The 23,553-nt window shown below is 59.9% G+C and overlaps 1 protein-coding gene across 2 annotated transcripts in view; it reads right to left on the reverse strand.

The window, feature by feature from the left end:
* Positions 1-1,955: 1,955 nt before the first annotated feature.
* Positions 1,956-23,553, reverse strand: part of RBM19 (RNA binding motif protein 19) — a 122,650-nt gene continuing 101,052 nt past the window's right edge. The window contains exons 24-25 of one of the 2 annotated variants that reach the window (XM_059408498.1): positions 7,538-7,650; positions 1,956-2,536 (exon numbers count right to left, since the gene is read on the reverse strand). In XM_059408498.1, coding sequence (XP_059264481.1) covers positions 2,477-2,536; positions 7,538-7,650 — 173 coding nt within the window. In that variant the 3' untranslated portion in view covers positions 1,956-2,476. Of the gene's footprint in view, positions 2,537-6,417; positions 6,954-7,537; positions 7,651-23,553 lie in introns of those variants that run through there. The other variant, XM_059408499.1, reaches the window with a different exon arrangement.

Raw genomic sequence — 23,553 nt, forward strand, 5'->3', positions numbered from 1 at the left:
TGAGGCAGAGGACGACTACGTGGGGTGGGGGATGGGCAGGCCTCACAGCCTGACTTTGAACAGGGCAGGTCTGCTTTCTATGTTGGGGTTCTGCATAAAACTTTTGTTTGGAAAAGGGGGGCCTGTGGCCAAGAGAGTTTGGACCTGTCTAGGGGCGACTTAAAAGTGAACTTGGAAGTTCTGAGCTTTGAGTTAGGGTTTATTGGTTCTGCCTACATGGGGTTGTGAGTCCCCCACATCGCTCCTCAGATTTCTTATTTTATTGTTTAAAGATTAATTTATTTGCCAGAGGGAGAGAGAGAGAGAGCACAAGCAGGGGGAGCAGCAGGCAGAGGGAGAGGGAGAAGCAGACTCATCGCTGAGCAAGGAGCCCGATGCACGGCTTGATCCCAGGACCCTGAGATCATGACCTGAGCCCAGATGCTTAACCAGATGAGCAGCCCAGGCGCCCTGATTTTAAATTTCTTACAGAAGAGCCGATGATTTCCCATTATGGCCGTGCCCGGGGCCTTCTCTCTGCCCAATGGCTTACGGTCACCTCCCAACATAATGCACATTTACATCCCAGCGGTCCCCCGTGCCAGCTCCAGTCAGGTCAGCTCCAGCACACGCTCGCTTCTTCCTTCTCATTCCCAAACCACGGGGCCAACCCTGGCCTTGCACGCCTCGGAGCTGGGACCTCTGTTCCCCTGGGCTCCACCTCCAGCAGCAGCACGTCTAGGCCCCGGCTGCCTGTCACCTCCTCTGAGGGGCTGAGTCACCCCCAGCTCCCAGATTACTGCAGCGTCTCTGCATGCATGTCGCTGCTCTCTCCCTCCCCGGGTTCTGCTCACATGACACCCCCTGGGGGGGCCCTCCCTTGGCCCCTCTGGGCACCCCACGTGGCAGCCTCAGTAGCACTGAGTGGGAGCGTCTGCAGGCTAGCTGCCCCCCACCTTCTGCCATCAGCTGGTCGGGACCAGGAGAGTCGTCCGCTGAGCTCCCTCCTGCTCCCCGGTTCCCATGGCCCCCCCTCGTGCACAACAGGCTTCACAAACATGTTGGCCACACACGCCGAGGTATCTAAGGTTCAAACTGCTTTGGTTTCATGTTCCATGTGCTCCTAGGGATGAAGCCAAGGGCTCTGCCCTCAGGAACTGCTGGTCCCTCGGTTCTCGAGGGAGTGTTGGGGTCCCCAGCCCCCCACCCTCTGCCCTAGAGTCCTAGGATTGCCGGGCAATGCCTGGCACTGACCACAGCCATCGTAAGCCACAGCATGTGCCCACGGGTGACGGCATTGGTGGTACTGAACACCCTCCTACCAAAAGCATATCTGTGGTTCATGGCAAGTAGGTGCTGAACAAGAAAAGCCTAATCTGGGGAAAAAAAGACAGGGCACCTTTTGTTCAAGCCGCCCCGAGTTAGGGATCCAGACCCAGCACGTGCGAAACCCTCCCTCCTGAGCCCCACACTCGCCCGTAACCCGAGGACAGTGGCACAGCCCACCGTGCAGGGGTGAGGGGAGGAGAGTGTGGCCCACCACCCTGCTCAGGGCCGGGCTCTCACTCACCCTGGAGAAGCAGGGGACTGCCGGGTTGAGAGCTCGGGCTTCTGGCGATGGGAAGCTGGACACGAGTCCCCATGCCAGCCCCCTGCGTGGTTTCACCTGGGGGATGCCACCTGCCTCCGTGTCTCCATGTCCCATAAACCCACCTCCCACGGCTATTGGGAGCTCAAAGTGCGGAGTTTTCAGTCCACCAAATATTGCCAGGCAGGGGGTGCCGTGGGCACAAACCGCGGCTCCTGCCCTCCCAGGGCTTTCCTGGGGGAAACCGCAGCGCAGAGATGACCATTTCCACCTGTGACCGGGGCCGAGCACTGTGGCCAGAGCTTCCGGCGGGGGGGTCTACTCATTGCTGGGCAGGTGCCCAGTTCCACGGCCCGCGTGAATACGGGAGTGTCTTAGGAAGCAAGTGTTCCGTTAATCTTTTATTAACAATACTTCCGGGAAACAACAACAACAACAACAACAAACAAACCCGTTACATAGTCTTAGGGAAGCTCTGCAAAAGAGAAGCGCAGGGTCGGCGGGGGGGGGGGGGGCCCCAGGAGAGGCTCTTCCGCAGGAGGGGAGAACGCGCTCTTTTTCTGCAAGGTGCATGCACCAAGGGGTTAAAGTCATTTTCATTAAAATTTAAATTTCAGCCGGCGTTCACTCTCCCTTCTCCGTCCTTTGAACATTTGACTGGCAACCATTTCATATTTCAATCTCGGCAGAACAAATTGAATTAGATGTTGAAACCAAACTCGGCTCTGTTCACCAAAGCCTGCATGCTCGGCTTGCACTAATCCTTTCCTAGACGCTGCAGAGCACAGACAGGCGCCGGGAGCCCGCCCGGCCACAAAAGACAGAAAAAGCCGAGGAGGCAGTGAAAGAGGAGGGAAAGCAGGCGGGCGAGGGCTCCTGGAGATTGTCTTCTGCCGGACACACGGATCTTCAAGCCCCGGACACAGTCCTGCGAGTGGATCTCGTTTCTGGCCTTGAATCCCCGGTGCCCTAAGTGTTTGGTGAATGAATACACGAGCTGAGGTTCTGGGCTGGCTTTCGGGACTCGCCCTGCCAGACTCGGCCTCTGGCGGACGCCCCTTCCTGCTCCGTGTGGAGTGAGGGGGGTGCTGCACACACTACGGCTCCTTTCCCAGAGGCCACAAGCTGCCCGGCGCCTCCCAGAGTCGAGGGAAGCTGGGCTTTCTCTGGTCACACCAGCCCTCGAGCGGTGCACAGGATGGGCCCAGAAGATGCCAGCTCCCGGGGGTAGGGGGAGGCAGACCTCGAGGCCTGGTCCAGGGCCATCACTACAGACCCTGGGACACCGGATGACCCCATAGTTAGGCCCTTGGCTGGGCGCTGACGAGAACCTCTACTTACCCACCTAAGTCTGTGGACTGGCCTAGAAGCACTGACCCAGAGGCCCAAGCCCAGCTCTCGTAACAGACGATCCTGCCTGTGGGTGACCCCCAGATCGCAGTGTCGGGAAAAGACCCAGCAATACCAGGGCCTGGAGAAGGCCTCGCTTGTTTCCAAGCGCTCCCTGGGCAACCGTGGGCTCATCTCCTGTCTGGCTTTGTGTGGGAAACGACCAGGTGAAGGAGATGCCCGTGCAGCCTGCTTTGGGGCTTGTGGGCAGAGGCACCCTCTTCAGGCCACCTTCCTGGATGCAGGGACTCCCCATCCTGCCCCAGGCCTCTGACATGGGCCCAGCAGGCCTGCTGTGTGCACGCAGGACTCTGGCTTGCTGGGGCATCCGCAGGTGTAATGCCCCATGCTTTCCTCTTTGTTAAGTAATAGAAACACTTGTGATAGTCACGATTTAGCGTCCCCTAAAAATGCAACTCTGTTAAATATTTCCCATCTTGAAGAAAATCCTACCAGGCCCAAATTCCTCTCATATCCATTTTAAAGATACGGAAATCCAGGCAGGAGACACTGAGCCCCTGGGTGCAGGTTCGCAAGCACTGGGTGGTCCAGCAGGGATCGCGCCCAGGCCTGTGGGTCCCACCCCCCCAGCTGCAGTGCACCCCACCCTCACTGAGCTCTGTGAGACCCCCTGTCTAATCCCCTGTCCTCCACCTGCAAGCAGGAGCCAGGACCCTCCTCACCTGTCCAACCAGGGCTGTCTATACAGCACCTTCCCCGGCCAGGCCCAGGGGTTTTGGCGGCACCCCTCCTTCCCCAAGCCTGGTCCCGCATTTGAACACTCTGTCCCACCCTTCAGGGCTCCTCAGGGCCTCCTGCCCATGGCTCTCCCCTAGACCACCAAGCTTCTGCAGTTCCCGGGGATCTCTGTCTGCTCAGTCTTCTAGAGCCCCGTGTGCACAGACTGACCAAACTCCTGGCTTCCCACCCCTGCTTCCAACCCGGGGCTCCTCTTTGCAGACAGGCCTCCCAGTTCCCCATCTCCTCGCTGCGCCTGTCGGCCAGTTCCACGGAGGGGATTTCAGCCAGAGCCAGAGGCTGGGGGTGGGGGTCTTGAGGAGGCAGTGGTAGAATCCAGGGCTGGACCCTCAGTGGGGACCCTGTACAGGATGGAGGGAGGGGGAGGAGCACCGCCTCATCTTCCCTCCTCCGCCAGCCCCAGACGCCCGATGGTGCCCACCCGGGTCAAACCCAACTGGCAGCCTGTTGCCAGGGGAGCCTGGGAAACTGGCCTGCAGGGGTCAGGCCCCGAGTCCGAGAGGGCATGTGTGTGTGTGTGTGTGTGTGTGTGTGTGTGTGTGTGTGTGGTGGGGGCACATGCAGGGCGACGGGTTCCAGCTCTGGCCTCTGCAGACGGCCGCACAGCCTCATCAGCTCAGGTGCCCCCTTCCGGACCCCGCCGTCCCCCCAGCCCAGCCCAGCTGCCAGCACGGCCCCCTTCCTTGTTCCCCCTGAGCATCCGGAGGCCACAGACCCTTTTGAGAAATGGCTGCATCTACACGGGCCTCAGGAGGCTCCCCTAGCCCCGGGGCTGCGCCCCTTCTTCCGTATCCCTCCATGGTTTATTCCTCGCGGTTCTTCCTTAGATCGACTGATGCCCCAGTGTCACTTTTTTAAAAAGACTTTATTTTTGCTAAAGACAGAAAGAGCGCGTGTGGGAGCGAGCGCCAGTGGGTAGGGAGAGGAGAAGCAGGCTCTCCATGGAGCAGGGAGTCGGGACAGGGCTCCATCCCAGGACCCTGGGGTCATGACCTGAGCCAAAGGCAGATGCTTTGCCGACTGAGCCACCCAGGCGCTCCTTATTGTCACTTCTAACTCCCTCCACAAACTCCCCCTGTGCCCTGGTCTGGTGACAACAGTGACTGTCTCCAGGCTGCCTGGGCCCCCATGGCCCAGAGTCCCCACAGCTCACCCGGCACGCACTGGACGGATGCATCTCCCTCCAAGGAGGAGGGGCGGCATCCGTCCTCCATGCCAGGAGTACCTCACCGGGCTTCACCTGACCATTGACTAACAACCATACTTTATCTCCTTCCAGAATCATCGCAACAGTGCTGGTTCCCATATGGAACTATGACGGTGTGAGTACTTCCTGACCATGCAAGGTGGTAGTCGTTTTCAAAGGGGCAGGGACAGGGTTCAGGCCACTCCCTGCACTAAGTGTTGTGACTGAAAAGGACAGGGGTAGAGACGTCTGCGACGGGTGTGGGTGCAGGTCTGGGCGCAGAAGAGGAGCGGAGTATAGCTACTTCTGACAAAGTGGTCAGGGAGCGTCTCTGAGTGAAGAAGGGGAATTTAAACTAAGATCTCAAAGGGGAAGTTAAAAAAAGAGACAGGAGAGATGTGGGGGAAAGGGGGGTCCCAGGCAGAGGGAAGAGCCAGTGCAAAGGCCCTGGGGTGAGAATACCCTCAAAGGGCCAGCACAAAGTAAGGGAGGGCCAAGTGGCAGGGCCTCCTTGCGAGGTGAGGAGTGTGATGTGACTTTATTCCAAGAGTGAGGGTAACCCTGAGGGTTTGAGGCTGTATTTCTGTAATCTAGTTCATGGATCCAGCTGGATCCCTCTGGCTGCTTGTGGAGAATGCAGTGCTCCTGGGTTAAGGGAGGGGAGGCGATGAGGATGGCGTCCACTGTGGACATCCTTGGCAGCATGAAAGGGGGGGTGATGGGGCACCCTGAGACCTCCAGGAGAGTGGACTCAACTGCTCCTCATTGCTTACATGGCTGGTCCTGTCCAGATAGTGAGCCCCCGGGCTTGGGGTCAGAGAGGCCAGGCGAGGCAGGAAGGAGGAATGGGAACCTGGTCTCCCAGGCTGCAGGGCCTGTGCTTGGCACCCAACACCAGGCTGCAGGAGTTGGCGGATCCTGCCCTGGAACGTTCTAGTACCTTCGTCCAAGTCAGGCGGGTGCCCGTGAGGCCCCTTGTGTGCCAGGCCCATGGGCCCAAGACTTCCAGTGTAGCGACCACACCCTCACCATCGGTCTGGCCATGTGGATATGGACTGCGTGTTCAACCGGAAAGTCCCACGGGTCCCTGAACAAGACGAGCAGTGGGGAGGAATGGGGTGGGGACCCCCGTCACCCCAAGACCCATGCAACTGGGGGACCTGGTCACCTGAGGGCCTGGCATGGGTGAGGTTTAATACCGGCCCCACCTGTGTGCGGTGCACATACCCGACGTCTACAGGTCAGCCTGCTGCGGAAGCTGGGGAACCAGGAAGGGGGGAAGCAGGACCGATTAGGAAGCGGCGCCCTGTGGGCCGTAAGGCATGCACGGAGCCTCACATGGCTACCGGCGCTGGAGAGCGTTGCTCAGATTCAAGGCCACTCGGCAAACTGGATGAAGACTGGAACCTCCTTCCTCCAAAACGCACATACCACGTTCTCTGCAAAGTCAGAAGGTTCCCGGACTCTCCCTGGGAGCCCCAGCCGGAGGTCCCAAATGAAGGAGTAACAAAAGTGCTGATGGGCATTTCCTCGGGGCTTTACTTGGATTGACTGAGGTAGTCAAACACCAGGAAGGCACCACACCACCCCCACTGGACCGAAAGAGAAACTGAGGGTCAGAGGGGCCCTCACTGGTCTGCGGCCACACAGCTGAGAACAGTGGGGCTGGGACTGGACCCAGGGGAGAGAAGCGAGCGACTCCCTCCTCGCCGGGAGGCAGGCTCCCAGCATATGCTGAGTGCAGGACCCCTCATCCCGGCGGAGGCCGTATTTCCAGGCTGGAGTGGGGTGTGCGTGCGGGTGCCCCAAGTTTGGGACAAGCCTTTCCACGGGGCCGGGATGCATTTCAGAGTCGTCCGCCCGTGACAGGCGTATCGGCCATCAGAGTCGTATCTTAGGCTCAACCGGCTGGCATGTGGGCTTAGGGTCAGCCCCTGGTGGTCAAACCAGGACTCCACGCCCCTGGGGATCCTGGGGCAGGAGAGAGGCCAGGTCCCGGCTGGGAGCACTCCTGCACATGGCCGGCAGACGTGGGAGCTCCAGCTAGCAGCCCTGGAGGGGAGTCCAAGAACAGAAGCTTCTGAGCTGGTCTTCCACTGCGGCGGGGGCAGTTCACAGACCACGGCGGCATGTTTTCCCCATTAAACCTGTCTAAGGTGGGAACCGGGGCAGACACTGGGCCCACGGGGGTTAGGTCACCAGGCCAGGATCCCCAGCCAGTGTGGGGTGGAATGGAGGCTTCCTGTCCTGACCTCTTGATGCCACACTTGATCCCATGCAGCTGCACAGGAGCAGGCCCCCGAGTCCCTGTGTGCCCAGATCCCCTGACCAGCAAGGCGGGGCGGGGGGGCCCGTCTCCCCATCTGGGAGCAGCGGACGGCCAGGTTTCCAGGTCCTGGTATAGCCACGAGAAACTTCCTATCGTGGCTGTGTCTCGTGCGCCCCCCGGCCCTTGGGTGCCAGGCACAAGGCGGATGTGTGGGGACTGCTGGAACGTCCCCTCTGAATTGAGGCTGGGGCAGGGCGGGGTCGCCTGCACTCCCACCGCTGGCTCTCCCCCCCCCCCCCGCCCCCACGCCAGGAGTGCAGAAGCCGGAGCGGCTGTCCCCAGTCCCCAGGGCCCCGGAGCCACGTACCCTCTCGGTGCCAGCTCGCAGCTGAAGGGTTTGCTCCTCACTGTCGTTTTCACTGTCTTCCAGCTGCTCCAGGATCTCGTCCAACACCACAGACCGCTTTTTCTTCGGGGGCTCTGTGGGAGCCCAGATGGCATGAGAGGAGGAAAGAACAGCCGAGGGGGAGGGAAGGGAAGGGAGAAATGGCAGGAAGGAGAGGGACCGGGGGGAGCAAAATGGAGGGCGGGGAGGCGAGAGAGGAGACGCGGCACCGGAGGACAGCGAGTCAGAGGAGGGGGCACAGGGGACCAGAAGCCAAAGCGGGGGTGTGGAGAACACAGGAGAGGGGAGAGAAACATGGATAGTCAGTCTCCGGCTTCACTCCAGGGCTGCCTCTCCCCGGCCCCAGGAACTCTCCGGCTCGGCTCAGCCCGCCACCCCCTCCCGGGCTTCCTTCCACCCACAGAGGCAAGGGCTCCAGTTAGGAAGGGGGCGAGGAGGGCTTCTCCCAGCAGCCCAGAGGCTGACGGATCTCGGGCTGGCTTGCAGAGAGCGGAACACCCTCAGAGAGGACGGGTCAAGCGAGAGCAATTGTTGGGGAAAAAAGCAGAAGCTTCTCCGGCTTTCCTGGAGGCCACAGACTCTTCATGGTGCAGAAGGCGCCTGATGGAGCAGGAGCTCAGTGGCTGTTGGTTGAAATCATGCACCGAGATGCCAGCGAGGGAGGCAGGGAAGAACACTGAGAGGCAGCTCTGCAGGGGAGGGGCTCTTTCACTTGGACTTTGAAGGATGCAGAGGAGTTCTCTGCGAGGCGAGGGGAAGGGGAGGCAGACGCAGGGCAGGACCAGAACGCACACTGGGCTCAGCTCACACAGTCCCTTTGGGCCCCAAACACTACTGAGGACCTACTGCGTGCAACAACCACCAGTCCTGCAGGTAGGGGTGATGGCCGCCTCTTACGGGGGAGGGAGCTAGGCCACGGACAGGGAAATCTAAGGTTACTGAGCTACAAGGGCTGGAGGCAGGATTCAAAGCCCAGCAACGCCGCAGCCAGTCTCCCCACATTTCATGAGTGTCCGGCGCTGGCTAGGGAACACCAGGGAGATGGGGACAACTGCCCAGGAGGGTTGGGGGTGGAAGGAGGCTGCTCTCAGGCCGACCTGCCATCAGTCCCTCTTGCAGTCTGACCTCTCGCTGACGGCCAGCCTCGGTCCCAGAGAACGCGGATTTGCTCAGAGGCAGCCGCAGACAGTCCCAAACCCATTCTCAAAGAGCACCTCCTCTGTGAAGTCCTCCCGGGGGGACAAACTTCCCTGTGACCCTTTGTCTTGACTCCACGCTGGGCCAGGGGCCCCCACCCCCCACCCTGGGGGCGCAGGAGCCTGCAGGTCCAGCAGCTGGATCCACCACTGTTAGTGATGGAAAGGGAGAGGGGGCAGGATGGGCAGGGGGTAAGGCAGCAGCCCTGGGCTCAGACACACGCTTCCTCTCCTCGCTCTGGGTTTCCTTCTAATCGCCAGGCTTTGGAGGTGCACAATGGCCTCGGGAAATTGAATTTGTGGGCAGGTAATGGGAGCCGGGAAATAGAAGAGCAGCGAAATAGGGCCTGTGAGCCCGGCACGGACGCTCCCTCCTAGTTACTAACAATGGGGGTGCGAGCTCCCGGGCTGCGGTGGCAGAGCCGTGGGCTTGACCTTCAAGGTTTCTCTGAGCTTTCCCACCACCTAACGGCACGGAGGCACCGGAGGCACCGGCAAGGGAGTGGGATTTTCCTGTGCGCCCTGGGGCTCAAGCCCTCAGCCGGTTCTGCATCCCGAACACCCCACCCCTGCCGTGGCCCCCCTCCCCCCGCCCCAAGCCAGAGCTGCCAGGACAGTGGACACCTCCTCCCCTCCCTCCCAGAGACCGCTCTTAGGGACACCTGGGGCATCAGCTCCTGTGGCCCGGTTGACTTGGCCTCTGCTGCTGGCTCACTTGGGGAAAAGCTAAGGCTGTCAGGACGGCTCACCTCTGTGAGCGACACAGGGGACCTGTCACCTCCGTGAACTTCCGGTTACACTCTCCCCCGCACCTACTTATATGGCAAATGCCACCCAGGATCGCTTCCTGGCTGCTGGCCCCCACCTCCGGGCCTCTGCACCTGCTGTTCCCTCTGCCTGGAGCGCTCCTCCCCCAGGGAGCAACGTGGGGGACTCAGCTTTGCAGGAGGACTCCCCGATCTCCTTGTTTAAAAGCACAAGGCCCCCAGTGCCCCTGCCCTACTTCCCCGTCCGTGCTTCTCCACGGCATTCACCCGTGTTTTACTGTGCAGCTTACTGTCTGCCTCTCCCGCTGGGAGGCCAGCTCCAGGAGGAAGCTCCAGGAGGCCCGCACCCTCAAGACCTAGACCAGCGCGCGGCGTACAGCAGATGCTCAGAAAGTACTTGTTGGCTGAGTGGACGGACGGCAGGCCTAGATGAGGTTCAACAGCTCGGGCTGCTGAAGGACACACAGAAGCAGGGGCCAAACCCAAAGCAGTCTTGAACCACCTTTGTTCACGTTTCCATCCCCTCACAGCAGAGACCAGGCAGTGGCTGCTCTGGGCCGGGCCTGGGAGTGAGTGGGATAGGCCCCGTCTAGGGCGTTCCTGAGGCATTCCGTGAGGGGACACAGAGAAGGAGCCATACAACCACAACCCATGGCAGGGTTAGTGCCGTGGTGGGGACAAACCTGCTTCATGTGGGCTATCACGGTGGCTTCCTGGAGGAGATGACAATGGAAACATGGCCAGAACCTAGCTGACTCCCAGCTCCGGCCCTCTGACCCCACTGTGCTGGTCTCACTCCCACATGGCTGCCTGGCATGTCCCACTCTCTGAACCAGTGGGCACCTCCCAACCTCGGCCCCGAGGCCCACGGGCACCAGCCATGCTCAGTTTGCTTGGGAGCGGACCTCGCGGTCTTCAAGACTTGTGAACCGGTTCTTCCACACCTGTGCCTGGGATACCAGCCCTGCCCTCAGCTGCCCTCTCGCCTTCCTCTGAGTCACTGGGTACCAGACGCTCTCCTCCTCTGCAGCCATCTGACAACCATTTAAGAGCCAAACATCCCGCGACACAGCCATAGCAGAATGAAGAGAAGCCATGCCACCCAGAGCTGGGTTCCAATCCCCTGCTTCCCCTCGCTGGCAGAGGGACCTTCCCCACTCTGAGCCTCAGCCCCCCGCTCCTGGAAGAGGCAGTAGGGCCAATCCCGTGGCAGGCCCTGGAGGGGTGATCTGGCTGGAGAAACTGAGGCCCAGAAACCCCCTGCAGGAGGGGGTGCCGTCACCCTCATTTCACAGCTGGGGAGACAGAGGTGCAGGGCAAGGCGCACCCCTAAGGCTCCCAGCTCTGGGGTCCTGCCTCAGTTGTCCCATTTGCAGGCCACACACACTGTCTGGGTTGTGCCATGGGGCGTCTCTCAGGGGCCCTGGCCCGGGGCAGAGGCCATGGCCAAGGCTGCATGGGAGCCTAAGACACAGAGACAGGTGGGGTGGTCACCATGTCTGGCCTTAGGGTCACACACTCCTGGCTTTGGCACTTTCCCAGCTGTGTGCCCTCGGTGGGGGGGGGGGGGGCAGTCACATACCCCGCAAGGTTCACTCCCTCGTATAAAATTGGGACAGGAGGCAGGACAGTTCCTCCTCCCTTGCTTTGTCTGTGGCCACCATCAGCTGACCGGCAGGCCCAGCGGGAAGTCCCTCCTTCTGCCCGGAGCAGGTGCAGGCTCCTCCCTCTGGTGAAAGCCTCTCCTGGCTACCCTGCATGTCCTCCCTCAGCATTTAACATACACACTCGGGAATGCAGGCTCAGGCCCCTCTGACCAGCCTCTTGCTGCCTCAGTCTCCTTGCCTGTAATGCAGGGGCACCACCAACACCAACCTCAGGGGGTCGTGGGGAGAATTAACGGAGGGAAAGGAGCAGTGACCGGCCCCTGGTTGGGCCCCAGCGGGTGGCGGCCAGACTGACATCTCTGTTGCTCTAACCCCTGTCACCGTGGGTGTTGGCGTCGTGTCTCGCTTTGCCATTCGGCCGGTGGGCGCCGACAGGGCGGGGACTGTCAGGATGGCTATTGATGACAGGTGATCGATGACGAGCTATTAGATCAACGAGTGAGACGATCTGGCTGGTAAAGGGTAAGGAAGGTCTGGTACCCATTCCCCACCCCAGGTTGGAAAACGGGGGGGGGGGGGGATCCACGGACTCCTGCAGGGCGAGTGGTGTAGGCAGCAGGTCAGATGATCTGAGGTCCCTGCTCTGCCACCTAATGGCTCGGTGACCTTGGGCAAGTCACTTCCGTTCCCAGTGTCTCGGCTTCCCCATCCGTATGTGGGGTGTGAAGACAGGACCCGCCTCCCGGGGCGGCCGTGGGCGTCTGTGAGTCTGTGCACAGAGCCCCGCACACGAAGGGCTCAGCACTTGGGAGCTGTAACTGCTCTCGCGGGCCTGGCGCATCCGACTCGGGTCGCCCCCCCCCCCGCCACTCCCCCACGCCCGCCACCAGGGGACGCGTCAGCCTGATTCCCCACCGCACGACCCCCAGCACCGCCCGCCGGCCCTGCCTGCGTGCGGAGCACCCTGCTTGCAGGAAACAGCTGCTGAAATCCCACTTCTCCGACATCAAAAGCCTCAGTGGGTTTTCACCAAACAAACATAATGCAGAATCGGAGAAAGGTGTAAAATAAATAAACGAAACAAGCTGTGCATTTTCTTTTAGCATTACAGCTGCACCCGGAGATAAACAACAAGTGAATGTCACCGAACATCAATACCCAAGAAATTAACTTGACAAAAAACTCAGCCGTCCCCCAACAACCCCCCAGTCCTGCCCCCCTCCCCGCCCCCCCCCCCCCCCAACCACCCTTTTGCATTTCTGGCGTTCCCATCTAATGATTTTATTTTTCAATTAATTCCTTGACAGAATGCCAGCCCGCGTCTCTCTCCCGGCCCTGGCTGGCACTGTCGCCCCGCGTGGAAGGCACAGGCAGGCAGACAGGAAGGCGCGAGCGGGGCGGGGGGGGGGCGCGGGGGGGCTGCTGCTGGGAGTATGACAGAAAGCGCCTTATGGGGTTTTGTTCCAGAGGCAGAGCACTGAGGAAGGGCGAGCAGAGCGGGGGACAGAGGACTTCTGCAGGGGCCCTGAGAGGAGCAGGTGCCGGCAGCCAGGGGAGGCTGAACCCCGGCTGCCAGGATCAGAGCCCGCTGCTCCGGGCTGGGCTGCCTCTGTGTCCCACAATGATTGAAGGTACTCTGCTTGCTCAGATGGGTGCCCCTTAAGTCTTCCCCACAGCCCCTGGCGAGTGCTCAGGGAAGGCTGGCCCATTTTCCGGCTCCGGGACGGACACCAAACAGGGGCAGCAGTAGTAGCCCTGGGCCAGTGCCGGGAGCCACTGTGGGTGCCCCACCCTGGTGGCCACATGCAGCACTAGTGCGTGGCTCTGGGACATGTCAGTGGCTGTCTCTGGCCTCCAGGGTATGTGATGCCGCGGCATAGGGTCAGCTGGAGGGGCTGGGGACATAAGCCCCCCCGGAGAAACCCTCCACCAGAGAGATGTGTTCATGGGGAGCTGGTGGACACATGTCCCCGCTCCCTCGACTCCCGGGGGGGGCAGCTCTGAGGTGTGTGCCCCACAGATCTTGGAGGGCCCTGGCTGGGGTGAGCACCTGCTGCCCTCGGCGGGCCCACTCGCTGCGGCCCTGGGCTGGATCCCTCGCTTCCTTCCCATTCCTCATGCACTTCTTGGGTTCACCTCTGAGGTGATCTGCTTGGTAGCCAAGTCTGCGTCTCAGGCTCTGCCCCTGGGGAACCCGTACCAGGACACCACGGCTACGGGTGACCGGGTGATCAAAGGGAAGGAAGCCTCCCCTGTGACACAGGTCCCTGGTAGAGCGTTTGCATTTGCTGACTCGATTTAAGATGTAAAAAACTAGTTACTAATTCGCAAACAAAGGGGAGATGCTATGCAACAGTCCCCGTTTCTAGTTTCTGTGGAAACCGGAGGACCGGCCCCAGGGGGCCCGTGAACCCACCTGAAAGCGAGCACATGCTCTGTGCCAGGCCTGGGGCTGGGGCCGCAGCCGTGCAGAAAACTCTATAAAGGATATTCGGAACCGCCAGCCACGGGTGCCGGGTCGGGGGCCCCCAGGGGGGAGTGAGCCGAGGGCTGACCAGGAGAAGCTGAGAGGCAGAGGAGGACCCCCGCATTCCCTGGGCCTCCATGTCCCAGGCACCCGCTGGCTCGGAGCGGCAGGCTGGGTGTGCACGGGGAGAAATCCCACAAGCTGCGTGGTATTACTGTCCCATTTGTCAGACGCGCAAGCAGCGGTTCTAGGGAAGTCACCTGACCGCATTCACCCCACAGCCCATCACGCCAGTGATGCCTGCGGTCCCGGGGCTCAGTGGCCGGTGCCACAGCCCCCATAGGAAAGAGCTCTTTGGCAGAAAAGGACTGGACAGACAGAGCCTCCGCAGCACCACCTACCTGCAGTGGCGGACTTCACCCAATTGCCCGAGAGAATAATCTAGAAACCACCGAAGCTGGGACCCCATCCCCAGAGGTTCTGCTGTGAGTGGCCTGGGGCGGGCATTGGCTGCTGAGGTGATCAGCACAGTGCTCAGGGCCCTGGCTCGCTGGGAAGCAGGAGACTGCGTGCAGCCTGGAAGGTGGCCCTTCCTCCGTGCGCTCCAGGCAGCTGGCCCGGAAGCTCCGCATCTGCAGGGCCTGGATTACCATGGATTTAGCCTGTGGTAGGGCTGTGGAGCCGGGCTAAGCCTAGGGGCTTTCAGGCTCCGTCCTGCATGTGTTTGCATTAGTTACAGATGCTGGAGAGGCTGGTGCAGGCTGGAGAGGCAGGGAGTGGCCAGGTGAAGGTGACTCATTGCACGCAGCAAAGGAAAAGGAAGTGGAACCCTTGGAAGGCATCCCCCACTCCCCTGCCTTGGGCCTGCTGGGATCTTTCCATTTCTAGCAGTGGCTTGATGGGCATGAGCCTCCTGTCCCCCTCCTCCTGGCATAGCCCTGGGGTGGGAGCAGGGAGCCCTGGAAAGGGAGGACACGGTAATGTGTCCTCAGGGCATCAAGGCGGAAGAAATCCGCACCAGATCTGGATATGCGCGGGCCTTAGGCAGTCAGGCAGGCACAGGAGGGAGACGATAGGGCAGGCCGCAGACTGCGGCAACCCAGCCCCAGCTGCTCTACGGGCCCGCAGCACCAGCGTGGTCAGACCTAATTTTTCCAGAGGCCAGAATCTCGATTTTCCAGGCCAAATCTTCTGATAGCAAAATAGTAGAGATTCATTAAAAACAAACAAACAAAAACAAAACCAAACCCCACCTGTGCGTATTTTATAGGTAAAACAAAGACCCTCGGCAGCGCTCAGTTGATGGCTTCACCTGGGCAGCCTCTGATTTATGGTCTCCTGTCTACAGAACCCACTAGTCTCACTCGTGGCCATGAAGCAGTAACGAAAATCTCCCTGTCTTGTCTCTCGTGGGTTCCTCCGGCCCGGGCCAACCGACAATTCAGACGCCAACTTGGCCGCCCCCTGCCACCAGCCACAACCCTGGAGGGAAAGCCTACCCTCCTCCTCCTGCCCCGGTTTCCAGCACTTTGGTCCCCAGGTCCCCGAACCCCTGTCCAATCCGGGCCCAGCCCCTTCCCCTCCCAAGTCGCTCTGAAATTCTCCTTCTGTCAGTTGAATTCTGTGATCGATGAGGAAGAGCAGGAGAAATGGCCCGGCACAGCTGGTTTCCCCGTTAGCCCTAGCAGGGATTCCTGGCCTCGCTGGCGACGGCTGAGTGAAATGTTTGCGGAACGCAGAGAACACAAGTCAATAACAATTTAGCTGGATTGGGAGCAAGTGCCTTCCCCGCACGGACAGCCGCTCCCGGGGGAAGGGGAAGAGAGTGGGGAGGATATTGCTGAAGCGCCTGGAAATATTTCCAAAACACCACTCCAAGAGGCTCAGGGCGTGAGGCAGGGAGCAGGGAGAGGAGGAGGAGGAGGAGGGGACCTGCAGACACTTGCTCCTGCCTGCTCCGGGCCCCTCCGGCCTCCGCAGCACCTCGGCAGGAGGGAAGCCTTTGGCTCTCTGGACGTGGGTCCCTCCCTACTGCCGGCCATTTGCACCCCTGCTGCCCAGGAGCTGCGGGACGAAAACAATTCCCGCTTCTTCGTGTGGCTTCGCTCGACTCTGCCTCCAACAGCGGCGACGGCTTGGGGCATTTGAGAAAAGAGCTGGTCTCCCGGCCAATTTCAACCTCTCTCCTGGTGCCGCCCAGAAGGAACAAAACACAGCACTCTGGCCAGGGAAGGCAGTGCCCTTCCAAGAGGGCAGGGGTAAGACGCCTCTCAGGCCCTCTGGTCCCTGTCCCTGCGGTGGCAAGTGGCACAATCGCCCTCATCGGCTTCCTCTGATGCCTCTGGAGGAAGGGCTGCCTGCTTCCGTGAAGCCTTAAGGAGGGACCGAGAAGCACCCAAATGGAGGAATAAAAATGAGGCATGGGGAGCTTACAGGAACCTTCTGTCTCCAGGGAGCTGGAAAGATCCACAGCGAAGGGATATTTTGAATAATAAATTCTGTGACTTCACATACTTGCTTGAACTTTCCCGACTGTGATTTTTAAAGCCCGATGATTATGTTTTCATGGCCAAGATCAAGAAGGCATATTTGCAAGGGCTGGCATAGGGATAAGGGGCTCTCCTGGTCCCCGATCTTTTGAAAATGTGCCGTCCTAGGAATGATTAAGTTATGGAAGGCGGGGGAATGGTGAACTGTTGCAGGCTTTAAATATCATCTGTATGCTGATGACTTCCAAATTTATATCTCAGTCCAGACTTCGCCCCTGAGCTCCGAACTCATAGATCTATCTGCTTGACATCCCATGGGGAGTCCTAATAGTGTCTCAAACCCCATGTGCACCCCTCCCCAACCCCCACCTGCTTTTCCCAGCTTCCTGGGCTTCATCATCACGAGGCACCACCATCCTGAGTGGCTCCAAGCAGAAATCTCCACACCGGCCTTAATTTCCCTCATGCCTTCTGGAAGTAAATTAGGCTGACTCTCCCTTCACCACACAGGCCCAGTCCACCTGCTCTCCATCCCCACGGTCTTTGTTCCCACCCAGGCCACTGCTCCTGCTTGCTGTGAGGACCACGATGGGACTCCTACCTCCATTCTTGCCCCTCCACAATGCAGGCCCCGTGGAACAGGGAGGAAAAGGTCTGACAATGTAAGTCCTCCCTTCTTAAATCTTTGAGGAACTTCCTGCTTTATGCTGAATAAAAGCCAGGCTCCCTGCCAGGCCCCACAAGGAGCTCCGCTGGCCTCTCTCCAGCTTTGTTTCCTAGCATTCTCTGCCCTGGAACTGTTTTCTAGCCACGGTGGCCTGTTATGACTATGTTCCTGTCCCAGGGCCTTTGCACCTACGGGTCCCTGTGCCTGGAATGTTTATCCCCCGGAACTTTGGCTGGCTGGCTTTCTTCCTCCCACCAAAAAAAACACTCCTTGGAAAAACTTCTTCCAGTCCAGGGCTGTGCCAAGAGGAGGGGGAAATCTCTCCACCCTTCCCGGCTCCCAGGAGCACCTTGCTATCCTTTCTGATTTCTTCCATAGGGCTTGCTATCGTCCTAACTTTGTTATTTGTCTCTTTTGTCATCTGTCTCTCCCCCTGAAATGCCAGCTCCACGAGGGCAGGCGACTTCTCTCTAGTTCACTGCTTTGTCCTCAGGGCTGAGAAAAGCTTGAACACGAGGTGGTTAACGCAGAGTCGAGCACGTGAATGAATGAATGAGTGAATGACCGAACAGAGCCAGTGAGGGGCAGGATGATGGGACCTCGTTCCCAGGGAGAGCTGGAGTTCTTAAGCAGAGACTTCAGTGGGGCAGGGGTGGGGGAGGGTGTGACCGTGATGCTTCTAGAACTGTATATGCTCTGAGAAAGGAGAGCTCATGGTAGGAGGAATTAGTTACCCCCGTGGCTTTTAGATAAAATAAGGGCAGCCATTTCTCAAGCCCCAGGGCAGGCCTTTTCTGTAAGTGGTGAGGCAGTAAACCATTTTGGCTTCACAGGCCACAGGTCTCCGCGGCAGCCCCTCTCCTCCCTCATAGTGCGAGCACGCGGCTGGACCGACCGTGGGAACAAACGGGCACGGCCGTGAGCCAAAAACCCTTTATTTACAAAAACAGGCTGCAGGCTAGATCTGGCTGTGGGCTCTGGTTTGCAACCACTGCCCTACCTGGACTGGGAGGCCGGGTCTGATGGGGGGTGGCAACTGGGGATGTGGGGGCTTCTGCAGAATAGGAAATGGGGAGCTATTCTGCAGTATGCAAAGCTGTGTGCCCTCTGGCACACACACCTCTCTGGGTCTCAGTGTGCACCTCAGGAAGACAGGAACGGCACTTCGTTCCAGAGAGGGGGGGAGGCCAATACGGGACTGCATCCCCGAACCCCTTGGCTGTGCTCCCAGCACAGAGCAGGTCCTCCACTCAGCCCTCTCCCTTCTTCTCCAGCACCTGACTTGGTCTTTAATACGAAGTCACATGGCTGCCTCTTTTAGACTGGTGGTGGGCGGAGGCTCAAGGTGGAAGAGCTGGCTTCAGGCCAAGTGGGGCTCTGGGGCTGGCTGCACGGCTAACCGTACAGCGTCCCGGCAACCGGGCTTCCCTCCCATGGGGTGACAGTGAGGAGGGGCTGAACCGACTCCCGCACTACGGCTGCTAGGGACGAGACACTGGGTCAGAATGGGCCGATGGGACAATCGTGTGCCTGGCCCACGGACAGTTAAGGAGCGCCCACGGTGCTAGGCAGAGGACCACAGTGACGGGGAGATGCGGAGAAGGACCCCTGCCCTGGAGGGCAGGGCCTCACGGGGAGAAGAGACATCAGAGTATCGCACATAGGAACACAGAGTGGCAGGAAGAGGGGGGAGGAGCATGATGGGGGAACCGAGCACACCAGGGGTACCAGGGAGAGGGCCGATCTATCATGTTCTGGCTGAGAGCGGCGGACGAAGGGGCAAGGGACAGGCTGCCGGGACAAGGGCTCTGGCAGTCGGGCCCCTTCCCCACCTGGTTCCGGTCCCCATCAGCACCTGTGCTGGAGGCTCGTGACCCCCACCCCCCCATCCCCGCACCAGCCAGGCACCCGCCCGCACCCAGAGAGAGCGGATCTCCCGCCCCGGCCTGGGCTGGCTCTGGCGGGCGGGGGAGGCGCCGCTGCCAGCCGCTTGCCATGCCGGTCATGTCTGCGCTCCCGGCTCCGGAGGTGAAAGGTACAACCGCTAACCACAGCCCATCAGTCCTCCCAGCTGGAATAAGACAACGGCGGGAAGCAGAGCCGTGCTCCCGGCCAAGTAAAAGCCCGTTTGCCCGGGCCTCCCTGGCTGTGCGGGGTCTGAAACAGAGGCTTCTGCGGGCGGGTTGCTTCTCTACCATTATATTCTCTCGGTGCCGCTTGCGGATACCGCGGCCTGCCGAGGCCCTGAAAGCTTCTCGATGCCTCGACCCTGCTGGTTTGTAACACGCTCGGGAAGAAAAGGACACAGCCAGTGGCCGGCTTTCCTCTTTCTTCCCTCCTTGCTCTCTCTTTTCACCCTCCCACACGCAAGGGCTGAAGAATAGCACTTCACCTACCGGGGGCCGCGAGGGGCAGAGGGGAAAACGGTTCTAGGCCGGGAGGGGGGGTGGGGGCGGGGCAGGGGCGAGGGGAGCAGACGGCTCTGTGCAGGACGGCCGGCTTGCTCTGCCCTCTCAGGGCACCTCCGTCTGGTGTCAAGATCAGAGCAACATGGCCAATGGCATTCAGAGGCCGACCTGGCCACTGCTGTTCAACGTCATGGCCATACGGCAGGCCTCACCTGCGAAGGGAGAAACGTGACACCCTGCCATCTTACAGGGACAAGGGACAGGATGGAGGCTTCCGGAGGGTTGGAAGCTGGCGGCAGGGGTGGGGTGGCGGCGGAGGTTTAAAACAAGCTTCTTTGGCTGCCAACACAGGACCCTCTGTGAGTGGTGAACACCAGGCCGGCACGGAGCACGGCTCGCTCCCACACCTGCGTCGGAAGGCAGGGCATTATGGACACCGTCTCCACGAGCTGTCATCCGGAGTCGGATGCAAACGCACCGGCCCCGGGCAGGGCCCACGTGCTGGGCCTACGTGCTGGGCCTCTCCAGGTTCTCACCCACGCACCCACCCACGCACGCGCACTCGCCGTTTACAAGCCAGGCTTACAAAAACCGGGGCTCCTCTCCGGTCTCTCTCCCTTGCCCGGAGCACATCCTTCCTCAGCCCGGCTGGCCTGGGAAGCGAGGTCAACAAAGTGCTCTGGGCGGCCCCAAGAAGGAAAGATGGGGGAAGTGACATCTGTCACACGCTCACTTGTGCCAGGAACCTTAGAGGCATCGCCTCCTTGAACCCCAAGGTTTCCCAGAGGAGGTAGGCACCCTCGTCCCGCCATATGGATGAGAGCTGAGGCTGAGCGCGGTGCCCGAGGTCACAGAGCTGGGATGGGGACACACCCCGGGGCAAGCGGAAGGGGCACCAGCACACACCTGCTGATACAAAGACTCAGTCGAACAGGATGGCCAAAAGCCTAGGTCTGACTCCTGACTCGGCTGCTAGTAACCGGGTGCCCCCTTGGGCAGGGTGTCTGCCCTCTCTGTGCCTCAGTTTACTCATCTACAAAGCAGGAGTGAATGATGGTATTTACCCCCTAGGACTCTCCAGAATTAATACTTGCGACCGCCCGTCGATAACACCTGGCACGGAGTAAGGCTTAACAGATGAAAGTTGTTACAGCAGTAATAATAATAATTAGTGTTATCCAGCCCGAACCATACACGGCACCTTCCACCTTCACCTAGGCTCATCAGGGACTCGTGGACGGAGAGAGGGGCTGGTCGCAGGGGCTGCGGAGCTCTCGGTTCGCCAGCAAGCTTCATGCCTGGCCCCCCTGCCGAATGGTCGGACGCCTGCCTGTCATCCCCAGCACACATTCCACAGGGAGCCCTTTGTCGTGGCCTCAGGGCTCGGGCTGGGCAACCGGGGCCGGGGCCTCCACGGGAGACCTGAGTGCCTTCCTGGCAGAGCTCGGCGTGGAGGGAGGAAACTGGGCATGCGTCCCACCTGCCCTCGGAGTCTGCCAGGGCCCTGGAAGCGCTGAACAATGCAGATTTCGACACAAATGAGCTGGGTATTTTTCGCCACGGGGAAGGGGCAGAGCAGGGGGGCGGGGGGAAGGGTCCAGCCAGGAGAGCAGGAGGCCAGCAGCCCTATTTTGAACATTCAGGGCTGTAGGGGCGCCTCCCATTCCCCCAAAAGCTCAGACACACAATGGAGGGGTCAGTACGGGGGACTGCAGGCTCCCGAGCACCTGTTGTGGGCTGACTTGTCGAACCCCTCCCCCACCCCCGCCCCCCAGGGTCCAGCTAACGTGGGAAGGACAGATGGAGCTGTTGCCCTGAGTACAGGGACCTTCAGCCGGACTGCGCGAGCTCGAACCTGGCTTCCACCCTACACTGCCTGCGTGAGCCCCAGCGTGTGACTTCATCTCCACGTGCTTCCTCCCTTCATCTCTAAACAGGGAAGACACAGTCCCTACCTCCTGGGACTGCCCTGGGGGGTGGGGGTGCCCTCTGGGTGAGAAAACCAACAGGGCAGCCCACGCACAACAATTCGAAAAGGGGGCGCCTTTGTTAGCTGCCACCGCCACCGTTGGTGAACAGTTGTGGAAGGGGAAACGGAACCCAGGGGGCAGGCACACTGACTCCCCCCCCAAGCCCCGCCCCCTGACACTCAGTCAGGGAGCAACAGAAACCGGGTCTCCTGGATTACAAGGTCAACGTTCCTTCTCCTACAGCCAACCTTTCGGGGACCAGGAGCTTACGGAAAATCTGATGACAACAGATCCTCTTGCCCGAGAGGTAGACCTGCTCACACACACGTGCACGCCCCCACACCCGCCCCCACACCGGGATGACAACATTTCCGGGGGGCTCAGCTCCTCTGAGGCCAGCCCTAGACTAGGATCCGCGAAGACAAGGTTTCACGGATCCTAGGGTACAAATCCCTGTGTCTTATCTTGCTGTGCTCTGGAGAGAGCCTTCTTTTGTTTTCAGAGGATTATCATGTGTTTCTTTGGGCAAGAGTGCTGTGAAACACGACTTTACTCTCAGGCTGCCGTTCTGTCATCTTCTCAACCCAGACGGGTGAGGCCAGCGTGGAGGTCTGGCAGGCGGGCGCGCGCCGAAGAGACCCCTCCAGATGGGGTCTCCCCCTCCCTTCAGCACAGCCCTGCTGCTGCTCGTGGGCCCAACATGGGCTAGATGTTCTCTGGGGCCACCAGATCCAGCTTCTGTCCTGCTGTCTGCTGGCAGGTGTCCCTGGGGGACCTGGTCCTCTGGCTTACAGATGCAGTGGGCCAAGGGGAGACCCAGCGGGGAGAAAGGTGGGAAGAGAGGGAGCTGCGGGCACTTTTCCCGCCGCTCCCCACCTGCTTTGTGGGGTTCTCTGGCATTGGCTGTGGGCTTCTACACTAGGGGACTGAGTACGTGTCTGCAGACCCTGCTCTCGATGGACCCCAGGGACATCATTTCCTCCCTACCCCTACAGGCCCTGGGATAAGGTGGGGGGAGGGGGGATTGCTCCTCAGTACTGCTCACCTCTGGCCCCTATCCTCACCTCTGCATTACAGGCTCTTCCTGCCAACCCCTGGGGTAATTCTGTTCCCTGCTAGGACCCTGCCCATCTTCCCTTGGTTCAGGAAGGGTCTGGCAATACTCACTTCCACACACTCGGTCAGCTCAGAGTGCATGGCCCCTTCCAGAACCTGAGGGCCATGTTCCTCCAGGGGGACTCAAAGGGAGTCCAAACACAGAGCTGGGCTGACCCTCAGAAGGCACTTGAGCTTCCCAGCCTATAAGCGGGGACACGGTAATGTGCACCCCCTGGGGCCTTCTAGGAGGACACACTGTGTTAATTCCAAAGGGCTGTCTGACATTTTCCATCATGACCTGTTATTCACAGCCTCCATTTCTGGACAGTCTACATTCAGCGTCTGGACAAGTCAGGATGAAGGAAGCCATGCAGGAAACACTCATATACCCAGGTCTAATAAAAGCCCCAGACTTGGGGCGCCTGGGTGGCTCAGTGGGTTAAAGCCTCTGCCTTCGGCTCAGGTCATGATCCCAGGGTCCTGGGATCGAGCCCCATATCGGGCTCTCTGCTCAGCAGAGAGCCTGCTTCCTCTTCTCTCTCTCTCTCTGCCTGCCTCTCTGCCTACTTGTGATCTCTGTCTGTCAAATAAGATAAATAAAATCTTAAAAAAAAAAAAAAAAAAGCCCCAGACTTCTGGAAGACGGCACTTGCTAGTATGGAGTAGTACAGGGTGGCGGGGTGGGGTGAGAGTTCTGGAGCTGGCCTAGAGCTCCAATCTGTGACTTTCCGGCCGCGTGACCACGGGCAGTGCCTCACTCGATTTCTTTGTAAAACGGAGACAGAAGCGCCCGGAGCTGCTGCCACTGTCCTGGGGCTCAGTGAGACGGTGCAGGTCAGAGACTGAGAACAGACCTCAGCATGGAGTGAGTCCTTAATAAACAGGGGTAGTCACGTGTCACTGCAATGCTTGGTTGCTCTCAGTGTTCCCATCTGTAAAATGGGGCTAATCAAGGGGGAGCTGGGTGGCTCAGTGAAGTGTCCACCTTCGGCTCAGGTCAAGATCCCAGGGTCCTGGGATCGAGCCCCGCACCTGGCTCCCTGCTCCTGGGGGAGTCTGTCCCTCTCCCTGCTCATGCTCTCTCAACTCTCTCTCAAATGAATAAATAAAATCCTAAAATTAAAACAAACAAACAAACCACAACCCGGGGCTCATCATGCCCATCTCACAGGGCTGCTGGGGAATTCCCAGGAACCCGCGCGGACGAATGCTACTGCCTCTGTTCCCGCTGGGACTACACCTGCTCTGTCTGGGCCTCGGCCTGCAGCCGATACTAGAGACAGCCGATCCCACAGCGGCGCCCCTGAC

Source organism: Mustela nigripes, chromosome 8 (genome assembly GCF_022355385.1).
Source record: "Mustela nigripes isolate SB6536 chromosome 8, MUSNIG.SB6536, whole genome shotgun sequence".
In the NCBI taxonomy this organism is placed as follows: Eukaryota; Metazoa; Chordata; class Mammalia; order Carnivora; family Mustelidae; genus Mustela; species Mustela nigripes.